This window comes from Lissotriton helveticus, chromosome 5_1 (genome assembly GCF_964261635.1).
Source record: "Lissotriton helveticus chromosome 5_1, aLisHel1.1, whole genome shotgun sequence".
Classification (NCBI taxonomy): Eukaryota; Metazoa; Chordata; class Amphibia; order Caudata; family Salamandridae; genus Lissotriton; species Lissotriton helveticus.
In genome coordinates this window covers 1699464640-1699479372 of record NC_136065.1, presented here as the reverse complement: position 1 = coordinate 1699479372, position 14733 = coordinate 1699464640, and the positions used below count along the sequence as shown (strand labels likewise).

General features: G+C 44.4%; 1 protein-coding gene and 1 long non-coding RNA gene across 2 annotated transcripts in view; one reads left to right on the top strand and one right to left on the bottom strand.

Annotated features, from left to right (window-relative positions):
• Positions 1–14733, bottom strand: part of LOC144755759 (uncharacterized) — a 246395-nt gene that overhangs the window by 544 nt on the left and 231118 nt on the right. The window lies entirely within an intron of this gene.
• SLC7A8 (solute carrier family 7 member 8) overlaps positions 1–14733 on the top strand; it is a 139203-nt gene that overhangs the window by 84029 nt on the left and 40441 nt on the right. Inside the window, exons 5-8 of the mRNA XM_078644976.1 lie at positions 1051–1176; positions 2888–3041; positions 4661–4784; positions 7789–7892. Coding sequence (XP_078501102.1) covers positions 1051–1176; positions 2888–3041; positions 4661–4784; positions 7789–7892 — 508 coding nt within the window. The remainder of the gene's footprint in view (positions 1–1050; positions 1177–2887; positions 3042–4660; positions 4785–7788; positions 7893–14733) is intronic.

The window sequence follows — 14733 nt, the reverse complement described above, 5'->3', positions numbered from 1 at the left end:
CTGTCTATGTGCCCATCTAGAACAACCACTGAATTTTAGACTTTCTGTTATCATATTTAGAACTTCTGTCCTGCACCTGCTGTTTTTTGTAAAGTTTGTTCCTCTGAGGGTATATTGCTTTATGTGTTCTTGTCGTGTGTGGCTAGGCTATCACATAATACTAATTGATTTGCTATGCAAGACAGGCCTGTTGCATGTATACATGCCTGCATTTACCACTAAGGCATTTATTTAATAGGACTAGGATCTAGAAAAGTGGACTAATCATTTAAATGATAATGTTAGTAATCTGTTCTTGATTACCATATTTTCTACTTCGAAATTGTATGTTTTTGATACCGTTTAAACTGTATATAGTGTGCATATTGTAAACAAAGCTTCAAGGGAGATGGAAGTAGAAGGATGAAGGGAGAAACAGCATTAGTTTCTGTATGCGTCTGTAAAAGAGCATTATGTGCATGGTTTTTTAGTAAAGCAGGACCACGAGTGAACCCGCCTCTTTCCACAAGATATCATTTGTGATATAGGTACATAATCTGCAGTGGCAGGGTTACATACATGGACCGGCTGCAGGGAGAGATGCTGAATGGGTGAATTCTGACTATTGACATGATGATAGCATAAGTATGCGCGGAAACTATACTTGTTGTTGCATAATTAATACTAATACTAATGCAGACATGCATGTTAGTTGGTTCTCTTTAGGTAGGGAATAGTCTAGTTGGATAGAGATGTGTGATCAGGGTTTACCTACCATTACTCTTGATTTGCATATTATCTGCATAGCTGTTTATAATAATTAAGTTTATTCAGATACACATAATTAAATAGTAGCCAGATATTGCATAGTGAATAAGAATATACTAGCAAAATACCATTCATGGTGTGAGCATACTGATTTAGGGGAACAAGGGCAGAGCTCCACTTTATCATGTCTGACTCTTAATGCTCCCTGTTTAACAGACAATACCTCACTAGACAGAATACGCGAGGCACCTGTCAGTTGAACATACTATGTTTCATGCTGTTACTTTTTGCTCTTTTTTGCAGTACTTTTGACGTGGGTGAACTGTTACAGTGTGCGATGGGCGACAAGGGTGCAGGACATCTTCACTGCTGGCAAACTGCTCGCCTTGGGACTTATTATTATCATGGGCATAGTACAGATCTGCAAAGGTGAGAGGGGTGTCTTGTTGTTACGTGCACTCACAAGAGGAGGTAGCGGAGACAGAAAAGGGACTTGGGGGAAGAGTCAAAGGTACAGAGTATTTCAACTTGTGGGTCGTAAAAGTGCATTCGTTTTCAGCTGTCCCCTCTACAGTGTCAAGAACAGCTCCCGCTGGCCTGCTTGAGTAATTCGGGGCACTGGTGCGTTTGAGACCTGCCAACTTTGTTAGAGAACTCACAACTAGCAGAGTGAAGCTGAGTTTTTATACCTGCTCGTTATTGCCTGCCAGGAGGGAGTGGTCAATATAATGTACGATACATGTGCAAACGGGATATACATATATGTTGGACTTTGACATGCTTAAAATATACTTATGGTTGTGTAGTTCCTATGCAAAATAGGTTCATGTATGTCTTATTTGGACATATGCAGAAGGGAAGGGCAGATGTGCTGTTCTTCGACGTATGTTGTGGGGACAGGCAATCTGCTGGGTGCAAGTTTGCACTGAAGATACTTGAGTGTATTGTGCACCACCGTGCATAGAAAGGACAGGTAGAATATATGTGCTTACGAAGAAGGGTAGGTGAATGCTTTGCTCTTTGGCTTGCATAGAAGATATGCTGTACTTTTACTTGCACAGAAGGGCCATAAGGTGGATGTGTTGTACACACCCTTAATCAGACAATAATACTCAATGTCTTGTATTTGGGCTTATGCTGAAGAAACATATGGGTGCGTTGTACTGTGTCTCGTGTAGCAGAGGCAGATGGCTGTGTGGTCCTTCAGCTTGTGTAGCGGGGAAAAGCAGGTGGGTCATATTTGGGCTCAGGCAGAAATGAAAGATGGCTGTGTTGGATTTCTTCAGAAATGTTGGGTTGTACCTGCACTTATACAGAAGTAATATGTGAATGTGATGGATTAATTACCCTGAGTACTTCTGCTGGCACAGGAGGTATTGTTGGCGCAGTGATGAAGAGTGGTTGCTGCATAAGTTACTGGTGATTGTATATAAAAGGGGTAGTAAACAGAAGAGACCAGTGGATAGGAACTAGAGTGGAAGAAACTTGCAGATTAATTTACTTGGATTTTTGTACAATACACAGGCGCATGACTCCCACTTCAGCCTGTGTAAAAAGAGAGGAGGAGGCCGTGTTGTACTCTGGTCTGTTCATAGGAAGTGTTCTAATTGGACATATACAGAGGTAATAGATGGCAGTCTTACACTTCAGGTTACACAGAAGAGTCGTGTGGATGTGCTGTGTTTGGGTGCCCACAGAAGAGAAAGTGTTATTCTTCGATTTGTGTATAATGGACATGTGAGTTTGCTGTACCAAGAACTGGTGTGTGTGTTCTACTTAAGCATGACCCACAGGAATAGTTAGATTCGTTGAATTCAGGCTTATGCAAAGGGGTATTTTGGGTTTGTGTTAACAGCGTAGGTGGGTTGAATGCTTTATATTCATGATTATTGAGAATGGTTTGAATTGGTGGCGTTGTAGTCTGTAACTTGGATATAGTTTGCGAATACTAACTACTTGCTGTTGTTTGTATTCATGCTTATGCAGAAGGGAAAGGTGGGTGTTTTGCACTTGAACTCATCCAGAAGAAAGTTTGTCTTGGGTTAAATATTCTTGTCCCTCTGCCCCATTTTCTCACCTCTTTATCTTTATGCCACCGCCCCTAATTCGCTGCTTCCATCTGCATCTTGCTGCATTCCAGGGGAATATTTCTGGCTGGAGCCGAAAAACGCTTTTGAAAATTTCCAGGAGCCAGACATTGGGCTGATTGCGCTTGCCTTCCTGCAGGGCTCTTTTGCATATGGCGGCTGGAACTTCTTGAACTATGTCACAGAAGAGCTGGTTGACCCTCACAAGTAAGTGACAGTAAAACTGATTTCATTGGCGAGACCTCATCTAGAAGAGGTTCTCCTCCTTTGAGATTTCATAGTATTGTCCCCATTTAGGAAGCCCTTCTGGAGAAGCTTGTTCAGCTTGAAGGCTACATCAAGAGCATTCTTTCAAATTATAGAGGCCACACGTGGAAAATAAGATAGCCGACCAATGAATGGCAATTTGGCGTCCCATAAATTACTGCAAAATAGCGTAGCACATACTAGGGATAGTGGTAAAATAGGTGATCACAATAGTGCATTATATCAACACGATGGCCCATGAAGAGGCAGCTCAAGAAAATAAGAATGCAGAGACTAGTGGGCCAAAGGGATGTTCGATATGACATAACCTTTCATATTTCTGCAGCACAAAAGGTTGCACTTAGCAGAAGAGTAGTCCTATAAAAATAACTCACTGTGAGACTGAGTGCGCCAGATAAAAAGCTTGCAGTATGAGACTGGCATGGGAGCCAGTGAGCCCAGGAGTCAAACGTCTGTAGTGCTAGCCTTAATGAGGCGGTTTAGGATCAATGTTAGAATATAACTTCTAATTTGTATCAGGCGGAGTTCTAGAGTTTCTCTGGCTTAAGAACTCATACCTTGTTCCGCCTTTCAGGCTTTTGGGGGACTGACTGGTTGGCAGAAGTTTACTTAGGCCTGCAGTACTTTTGCTGAACTCCCGGTGGTAAGAAATAGCTTAACCCTAGCAGCGGCAATTCAGGAAACCCAGAACACCAAAAAGATCATGCCCATGGCTGGCCACTTGAGAGGGACAGGACTAATAAGCCTGCCAGGCCTGACTATGAGATACCACCACCAGAAAAACTCGACCTCCACTAGTTATTGACTTTCTGTTCATCTTTTGTTCAGTGGGCTTAACCAAAAATAAAAGAAATTACAGGAGGCTGTATGCCACGAAGCCTGAATTACCACTTTGTCAACAAATTTGTATTATTCCATTTTACTTTAACAATTCTGGCCTAAAAGGCCACAATAGCAGCGAACCCCTCTAAGTAGCCTTGGAAATCTCTACCAGTCTTCATTCACTTGATCCCAAAGCTTGCAAATAGAGTATCATAGGTCTTTTGAAGAATAGTCGGTAGGCGTCATTTTGATTTATGTTACATCGGTATACACCCGTTACGACGCAACTTTTACTCCGCACTACCATTACAACGCGGGCATTACAACGCATGACATTACAACGCATTGCGCTGGGGGGCGCTCTAGGATAAGAGGTAAGTTTAATTTACTATCCAACACCTTCCCTAGGGTCCACGGGGACTGGAGTTAGAATAGTAAATTATACTTACCACTATCCAGCACCCCAAAGCGCTATGCGTTGTAACGGTATTCGTTGTAAATACCGCGTTGTAATGGTATGCGGAGTAAAAGTATGCGTTGTAACGTCATACATCCGTTACATCCAGTGATGTAAATCCTATTTAGATACATATCTCTGAAAGCGTAAGTGCTAACAGGGGCGGAGTCATATTGGTCACACCAACCTTCATCTGCCTGTGATTGGCTTTAAGCCTTCCCTCCTGTCCACTATCAGTTTATCATCCACTCGTACTGACGTTTCCTTTTCCTCTTTGCAGGAATCTACCTCGGGCGATCTTTATCTCCATTCCACTGGTCACATTTGTGTATGTCTTTGCAAATATTGCTTATATTACTGCCATGTCGCCAGAAGAACTGTTGGCCTCCAATGCTGTTGCTGTGGTAAGTGCATTCCAACCTCCCCTCTCTGCTTTGTTCTTTATGGTGTCATCTGCTGTGCTACCTACTCTTTATGATCCTCTACTGCTTCCTCTGCCATCTATGGTGCTATGCTATAGCTGTCTCTACCTCCTACATCTCTTTAATTTCCCTGCTGCTTCTTTTTCCTGCTCCGTCTGTGTTGTGTGGCTTACTAGGTCCTCTTTTTCGGGGGAAAACCTGGCCTGTTGCTTTCTACTTCTAACAAGTGGTCTGCAACTCAGACTAACAGGGGATGCTACCTAAAACTTTGTAGGTTTGGAAGTATTCCGTTCCACGTACTTCTCCCCTGAGGAATTGAGTAATGTTATTTTTACCGTTTTTGAATCAGCAAACCAGGCCGCATACCGTCTACTATCCCTGTTTAGCAGCTTAGTATGTTCCACCCAATATATTTTTAACAGTTAACTGTTGTTGTTTTTGTGTGTTCATTTCTCGGTATGGGCTTGCAAATTTCTCCTGTTTTTCTTGGCATTTTCCCTAGTGCTCGTCTTTTCTCTTTGGGCTGGCATGCAGCGCATGCTGGCCTCTACCCTTTATCTGGAAATGCAGGCCTCTCTTACTCCCCCCTTCGTATCAGTTGCACAGGGATTACCGAAAAACCTCCCCACCCCTGAGGGTTTCATCTTCCTGGCTCTGGGTGCCCCATGCAGGGGCAGGGAACACTGGCAGCTCCTCTGTAATGGCAGAGGACCGTCACTCACCCTGCTAAAAGCCAGCAGAGTCAAACAATTGTATTATTATTTTATTTTTCTCTGTCTGACAGCCGACGCAAGTCTATAGCGGGGTGGGGTAGGCAATCCTTAACAGGGCAGGGACTGGGAGGAGGAGTGGTAGATGCACTTGTAAGCGCACATGTCAGCTTGGCCGGCCATCTTAGGCCAACCAAACAGACATGAGCACTTAGGTTTCTCCAACCCGAGCCTGGTTGCACAGCTGGGTTGGAGAAACCGCACAGACTCCCAGGCACTGTCCGAGCAGCAAACCAGGCCGCTCAGACCAATCCCAGTGATCTCTCATGCTTGGGAAAGCAAGTGAAGAAAGGGGGGAACAAGACCCCAGGACACCATCCGCTTTCTCCGTGCTCACACGATAGAGGGAAGGTGTTTCTAGACAACAAGTGGCGTCTCTTGAAAAAGTGGATTTAGTCGTCTGAGAAACGTGAATAAAGAAGTCCCACTCATCCCTAGAATCATCCAGCAATTTTATGTTTTCTAATGCAACTTCAGTCATTGTTTTTCCTATTTTAAAAGCTGAAAGTTAAAGTTTTGCAGCTGCCATCTTTCTCCATCCTCGCTCTACTCACAGCTGGCCATAGGACATAAAAACACAAACGTAGATGTAAACCATCCTTAATGTTGACTTCCTTGTCAGACAGTGTTTTAGAATGCTGAAGCTAACCAAAATATGGCTAGTCAGACAATGCCATGCAAAATTTGATTTGGCGCACCTTTCCATCACTAGTATTTTTCAGCTTGCACCAATGATGCTTCAAAAATAACAAAGCTGTCATAGTGGAGCTGTTGGGTTAAGAAGGGGAGGAGAAAGTACTTGTGGGTGAAAGGGGAAGCATGAATGGTTAAGGTAGCGAGGGAAGAGTGACTAGTTAGATGTAAGGCGGCCTCGGCTAGGTACAAGTTACTGCACACCTTTGCAGATGGGCAGTCTCAAAGCATCGCAGAGTCAGTAAGAGTGGAAGACTGAGTAGATCCCAGCTGCATTGCATGTCTGTAGGGAGTACGGAGGGTGGCCTTACAAGGACTGACTCTTTCAAGGCTACTTGTGCATCAGGCTGGATATTCATATGAGCTCAAATCATTTATCCTGAAGTGATGAACCCGATAGAAGAGGAGAACGTTTATTTGTAGATATGTCTCCTGAGGGAGGAGAAGATAGGATATGAATGTCTGATGCTTTACTATAGACAGACCATGGTAGCATCACCAAACTGCATCCTGCGTTTCACATTGGCCATGCAAAGAAGCAAGCGGTTGTAGACGGAGTGGTCAGAGGGGTAGGATATAACACAACTATAGTATTTTAAAAAACCTTTGGTTACCACTTAAGATACTGTTCAGCAGCAGGTTGACAGTAATTCGCTTTTAGGGTGGAAGTGGGTATGAAACAATTATTATTTTACACAGTCCTGGGTGAAGTTGGATGTAGGGGACACAGGGTAATAAACTAGAGTAGGAGATTGGTGATCAGTGAGAGTTATTGACAAGTAAATAAGGACTTAGGAATCAATACCCCCTTTGTAGGTTACTGGCAGTTTTTCTTTGGGCACAACTGTTTTCTTAAAAAGTCTTTCTAGAAGACGAGGGCAGAAGTGCGGCACAGCTCCTTTGGGAACAATTCCCATATTCACTCTAAGGCGCCTGTTCCATAATTGTCCTCACTGCTAGTTAGATAATTCTAAACTTTCCCAACTTTGCTCCTCCCATGAAGTGTGGGTGACACGAGAATCATCAAGAGTTGCACGGAAAAGAACTGTTGAGTTTCCTTACCTCACTGTGCAGGCGAAAAATAGAATAATTAACTAGAGATGTCTTTAATAAGATCTTTGCATTTTTCCTGCCTGTTCCTTCTTTTGAACTGTGGATCATATTTGGCATGACTACTCTCTGGTTCTGAGATCATTCGTTCTTTCTACTCTTTTAACCTACCTGGTTCATCTTCCCTCCTTCTTCACCTCTTTCAAATGTCCTTTGGCCTGTTTGCTCTCTTTCTTCTTCTCCAATCTTCTTCCCTCTCTCTTCTAACTTTGCTCCCCTTTTTAAACTCCTTTCTCTCTTCTCTTATCAAGCCACTTTCACCTTTGCTGTCTGGGGGCCTTCCTTTCACACGTGTTGCTACTTGTCCTCTTCTTGTGTAACTTCCATCTTCATTTGATCTCTGTACTATTTTTCTCTTCCTTTTTTTGTCCACAATGCCACTCTCATGTCTGTCTCCTTTCCCTCTCTTCCAGACCTTTGGTGAGAAACTGCTTGGTGTCATGGCTTGGATCATGCCCATATCAGTCGCCCTGTCCACCTTTGGAGGCGTGAATGGCTCACTCTTTACATCCTCAAGGTGAAGTATCATATGAGTGTGAGCAAGTACTGTGGAGAGGCCAGCCACGCTAATACCTATTGATCGCCATGAAGGCCCCTGTCGGGTTGTATATTACCATGTTGCCAGGAGAACAGAGGCTGTTGTTCTAGGACCATAGCCTGTGTCCATGTGTGCAGTGGTTTTCTGCTGTATGTTGGCTGTGTGTATGTGTGTGTGTTTGAATCTTCTATAATTCATGCTTCAAAGCATTAAGTCTTCAAAACCAAGCATTTGTCCAGGAGAGAGTCTGAAAAGTCCATCATCATGGCAAGGAGTCCCACAATATTGTTGCAGCACAGGAAAGTAAACTGCCACCTGACGCATGGTGCCTGATTAGGACTGTAGCGCTGGATTTATCTTTTGGGTTTTGGAACGCAGGCTCTTTAAAGCTATTTTACAGTGAACCCGGGCCTGTATTCGGAAGCTTCCGCCCTCCCAAAGGTATTTAAATCACCGCCTAGTAGAAGCGGGTTGATTAACAGTTCGAGTCACCTCTGAGGCGGAAAGCCGGAGGTTAGCTAGTTTTAAAACGTGTGCTTTAATATTTACTTTGCGCCAATTATTTGTATTTTATTTACCTCTGAGGCATTCAGCTTGTCCCTGCCACATCATATCCCACAGCGCAGCAGATTACGTGCTGACGCTGGGGAAACACTGAGCACTGCCGCCATACTGGGTGGGGGAAAGGGTGGCGGTCGAGTTGTTGGCCGCTTCCGCCCTCCCCAAGGTATTTAAATCACCGCCTAGTAGAAGCGGGTTGATTAACAGTTCGAGTCACCTCTGAGGCGGAAAGCCGGAGGTTAGCTAGTTTTAAAACGTGTGCTTTAATATTTACTTTGCTCCAATTATTAGTATTTTATTTACCTCTGAGGCATTCAGCTTGTCCCTGCCACATCGTATCCCACAGCGCAGCAGATTACGTGCTGACGCTGGGGAAACACTGAGCACTGCCGCCATACTGGGTGGGGGAAAGGGTGGCGGCCGCTTCCGCCCTCCCAAAGGTATTTAAATCACCGCCTAGTAGAAGCGGGTTGATTAACAGTTCGAGTCACCTCTGAGGCGGAAAGCCGGAGGTTAGCTAGTTTTAAAACGTGTGCTTTAATATTTACTTTGCGCCAATTATTTGTATTTTATTTACCTCTGAGGCATTCAGCTTGTCCCTGCCACATCGTATCCCACAGCGCAGCAGATTACGTGCTGACGCTGGGGAAACACTGAGCACTGCCGCCATACTGGGTGGGGGAAAGGGTGGCGGTCGAGTTGTTGGCCGCTTCCTGCCCTCCTCTACACCGGATATAAGGAAGATGTCTTCCCGTCTGCGCAGCGGGCGGGCGCAGCGGGCGCGCCGGCGGCGCGCCAAAGGCAAGCCCGTCTGCACCCGTCCGCGCCGGGCCGAGGGCCAGGACCCCTGGCTCAGACGGGATAGCCAGTTATTTATCTTATTCTGGCAATGATCTGTTACACCTTAGGTCAGTCCCATGCAACATCTGTCCTCGATATAATCCGGAGTACATCTCTCAAACCGGAATCACCACTTGCCCCGGTTGTATGTCTCCTTTACCATTCATCACTAATATAGCTCGAACCAAACAACGTTCAAATAACAAAATGAGAAATAATGCCATTGCACTCATTAATGTCAGATCTTTAGGAAAACATAGGCAGGAAATTCATGATCTGATTGTAGATAACAATATAGATATGCTATTCATTACTGAAACATGGATGGATGCAGAATCTGACCCAGACTTGGTAGTTGCTATCCCACAGGGATATACAATACACCGACTCGATAGTCAGGGTAAGAAAGGAGAAGGACTAGCGGTTATCACGAGACACGGCTTCTCAGTTAGAATATTTCCCATTTTGTCCAAATGCTGTGAAGCGTTTCAATTTGCTATTAGGATGACGCCTTCATACAGCCTTAAGGGAGTACTGATGTACAGACCGCCCGGCCCACGTTCTGCTTTCCTGGCCAATCTTAATTCATTGATTGAATCCTTGGTGACTGAGGATTCTTTCTTAGTGCTGGGAGATCTGAACTTTCATTTAGAGAAACAGGAGGATGCTGATTCCCAAGCATTAATTGGAGACCTAGCAAGTTTGGGATTAGTTCAGCTCGTCAATGGCCCAACACATGAGGCTGGCCATACGTTGGACTGTATCTTTTCTAATATACAGGGTATCACCGTCCAGGACACTCTACCTCTAACTTGGTCTGACCATTTTGTCATTCTTTGTACCCTACCTATCATTGCTTCTCCCCCAATGAAACAGATACATAACACTCAAGAACCTTTCAGAGTATGGAAAGACAATGACAATATAGCTTTGGCCGAGTTGTTGATTAAGTCCTGCCCTGTTATATCCACGGACCCCAATCTAGCCGCCAAACAATTTACTGAGTGGATAGGGAATGCCATGAACCTACTAGTTCCATTTAAGACCATATCTAGTAATAGAAAGACACCATCGTCCCCCTGGTTCACAGAAGAACTCAGGAGAAAAAAACAAGAATGCCGTAGGCACAAAAGGCACTGGCGAAGATCCTACGATCAAAATAGTAAAACGCGATATAAAGATACTCAGCTTATCTATAAAAAATTGATCATTGAATCTAAGAAGAAGTTTTTCGGGGATCAAATTGATTCCTCTAAAAACTCCAGCAAACAACTATTTGAGGTGGTGAAGCAATTGGCCGGGAAGTTTATAGACATAACCCCCTCTCCATCGCAGGCTCTGTGTGACTCCTTGGCCGATTTCTTCTTCACCAAAGTCAACGATATTTATTCTGAGTTCTCAATTAAAGACACTCCTGCCTCACTAGTCACCCATATTAGTCCTCCCACTTGCTCACTGTCCCAATTCAAAGGAGTAGAGGAGAACCAAATCAGGGATATCATGAGATCCATAAAGACAGGCTCTGCCCTAGATCCTTGCCCTCCTAAAGTCTATTTACCAGTGATTGATATTGTCTGTACCACCATCACGCAAGTGAGCAATATAATCCTCAGGTCAGGGAGATACCCGAACATGCTAAAAAACACTCTTTTAAAACCGCTCCTTAAAAAAACATCTTTAGACAAAGAGCTGTTGAAAAACTATAGACCCATCGCCAGCCTCCCATTTCTCGCCAAAGTGCTTGAAAGGGTAATGAACACTCAGCTGGCTGATTATCTTGAGCAAAATAAACTGCTGGATGACACGCAGTTCGGGTTTCGGAAGCTCCACGGCACTGAGACGGCTCTCATCAAAGCGGCAGATGACATTAGAACAATCAGAGATCATGGAGGGACAGCCGTCCTTATAATGCTGGACTTATCGGCCGCCTTCGACACGGTCAATCATTCCATCCTGATTGACCGTGTCGGAAATTTGGGCATCCGATCCAGTGCTAAGGAACTGCTCACCTCGTTCCTTTCGAGCAGAACTCAAGCAGTTATGCTGGGACCTTTCAAGTCACCAGAGCTTGCCTTACCTTGCGGAGTTCCCCAGGGCTCATCGCTAAGTCCAACACTGTTTAATATCTACGTGTTGGACCTGGCGAGAGTGATTAAATCCTATCACATGAGCCTTACCTCCTACGCTGACGACACCCAGCTGGTGCTTGCTATCAATAACGATGGGGATCAGGTAGCGGCACTGTTTCAAGAGGGTATGCTGGCCATTAAAAACTGGATGCAGGCCAACTGCTTGAGGCTAAACTCTGAAAAGACGGAGGTAATCATTTTCGGCAAGATCACTCCGCAATGGTCCCCTGAATGGTGGCCCACATCGTTGGGAACTCTACCTACACCGTCAGTTAAGGTCAGAAACCTGGGTATAGTTTTTGATGAGAAACTTAATTTTGCAGCACATGCCAACCAGACAGTAGCTAATGCCTATCACAAACTCAAACTCATAAGGAAAATAATCCCATTTCTTTCTGATTGTGCGGGAAAAACAGTAGTGAGCACACTAGTGCTCTCCTCTTTGGACTACTGTAATGGCTTAATCGCCAATGCACAATCCCGGGTTATTTCCAAACTTCAAATGATCCAAAATGCGGCCGCCAGACTACTATCAAGGACTCCAAAATTTAAATCAGCCAGTCACATTATTAGGAGCTACCACTGGCTGACAATTAAAAACCGCATTAAATTCAAATCACTCTGTTTAACCTTTAAAGCTACTCATAACTTAGGCCCAAGATTCCTGCAAGAGCAGCTTTCCATCTACTGCCCGACTAGACAACTGAGATCGATGCAATTACAACAGTTGGCAGTACCACGCACCAGAACAGTTACCTGGGGAGACAGGCGTTTCACAGTGTCTGCAGCCAGACTCTGGAATTCGCTCCCGTTAACCATTCGAACTGCGCAATCTCTGCTCCAGTTTAGGAAACTGGTGAAGACATGGTTGTTTAACCAGTAAGTACCCTCTTGCCTCAATGCTTTTAACACCCAGAGACTCGTCATAGTAATCTTAGCGCCAAGACGCCCACGGGCAAACGTATGCGCTCTACAAATTGTATTAATAAATAATAATAATAAATAAATAAATAATGAAGTGAACTTCAGAGAGTGAAATAACCTTCTACCAAAGTTCAATTGAATACCGTCTCTGTCCAATTTAATAGAGTGACTGAAGGAGTAAATAATATCCTGAGGGTTACCAAGTCTCCCGCAAGAGCAACATGACCATGCCTGGAATGTAGGGAAGTATCTGATGGAACCATTCTTCAGGGCACCCGTGTAATCCGCTGGCATCGGCATGTAACAGGGGTTCTCTCCACCCGTTTAATTTGTACACGTACTCAAAAAAGTGTAGAGTACGAATAAAGAATATGGAGAGAACCTGAGGTAATAATTTCAATTTTGCTGTCATTAAGCCTTAACTAGTAGGTACCTCTCTGTGATTCAAGAGATACAAGTTGAGCCTGTTGAAAAACCATCCCAGATTTGATGTCATCCCATTGAAGTGGAGAAAAGGCTGTGGTCTTGGAGCAAAATCTGTTAGTTGCATTATTTGGATCAGGGGTCTCCAACGAGTAGCACAGGAGCTACTGGTAGCTCGCCAGTACCTTCAAAGTAGCTCTCAGAGATGAAGCCAAGCCCAGTATCAAATTCGGAGAGTAGGCGCCTATTAAAAAAGACAGCACCGCTGATCTCAAGATCCTAAGAGTGACAGCCAGCCAAACCTATGGCAGTAACTTATACTAAACACTCAAACACACAAAGATCCGGCCTATAGGGCCTGCCACTTGACAGTCTGTATGTAATCTCAATATAACTAAGCCACAATGAGATTGCCCATCCCTGCTTTATCAGTCACAACGTGTGTGTGACCAGTGGACCATAAAAGAAGTACGATAGTAGTAGCCTGAGCAGTAATGAGTGCTGACCCACCAAAGTGTTGGACTGCAGGAGTCAGAGTGAAAATGTGTCAGTTGAGTGTATAACCAGCTCAAGACCTGAGGAGAACAGGGCATGATTCAGACCACAGAAAATGAAGAGCCTCATCAGCATTTATGTGCGTCCCTAATAAACACTATTGCTTCTTGAAAGCTACGCCCGGTGTCAAGGACCACCAAATGTCTATGCTAGCCCCCATCATAAGGGTGTTATCTCTGACATAATTGTGCCCATTCCTGGCATATTAGTGCCAATGGCATAATAATGGTCATCCTTGACTATTTGGGGTATTTTTGGTCTAGTTGTGTTATACTGGCAGCCATCATTTACATCCTGGGAGAATGACTGACCTACATTTAAGTATTCCTGGCGTAATAATGGTCATGGCTGATATATGGTCTCTGCCTTGACCCTTATGGTGTCAAGTCTTGGCCCAACTGTGGCCCTAGTATAATGGTGGGCATTATTGGCATAATACAGACATCCATGTTTCTGGTCCAGGGGGGACCTGGCTTGGCAGTCCGGTCTGGACTGTTCCCATGAGCCACAGGGTCAAGACTGATTTGCATATGGCTGGGTCTAAACTGGGGTGGCCTGGTGAGCAAAAGAACGATGGATTTAACCCAGTTCTCTTGACTGGGGTTGAATGTATGATTCATTCTGCATTCCGTCCATCATTTGTTTGCGTAGCACTTTTCACCCTAAGTGGGATGGGTATGCCCAGACGTGGGTCCCTTGCTCACTGTGCCACTGGATTCAAGCTAGCCTGGCTGATGAAGGGTGACATACCCTGAAACCAGCCCCAGGATGCTCGTTTCTTGTTCAGGGAGGACCTGGCTTGGCAGTTCGGTCTGCACTGTTCCCATGAGGCACAGGGTCAAGACTGATTTGCATATGGCTGGATCTAAACTGGGCTGGGATGGTGAGCAAAATAACGATGGATTTAACCCAGATCTCTTGACTGGGGGTGATTGTATGATTCATTCAGCATTCCGTCCATCATTTGTTTGTGTAAGCATCTGTGGCACAAGACTGCCTGGGTATTCAAAGTAGCCTGTCCATATGAGGCATTTGTACATGGAAGTACTTGATGAAAATGAAAAGCTGATTTTTTGGTACCGTGCATTTCCTAAAATCTGAAAACTGATATTTTAAAGGCAGTTTTTGTTTTCAAAAATGGATTTTCTTCTGTTAAATTGAGTTTGTTTGCCCACAGTGGAAAGTGGTATTTGATAGAAAGAAGTGCACTTTCAGAAACTGATGAATAATAATTCAAGCTGAGCTGGGAGACCTACTGCTGTATTTATATACAGAATGTTACTTTATAAGTCAGGTGGAGGCGTTTTATATTGATGAATGTTTTCTGGCATTTCTGATGGTAACCGCACCAGGAATACTTGGGTGGCAACAACTGATAACCATGCTTA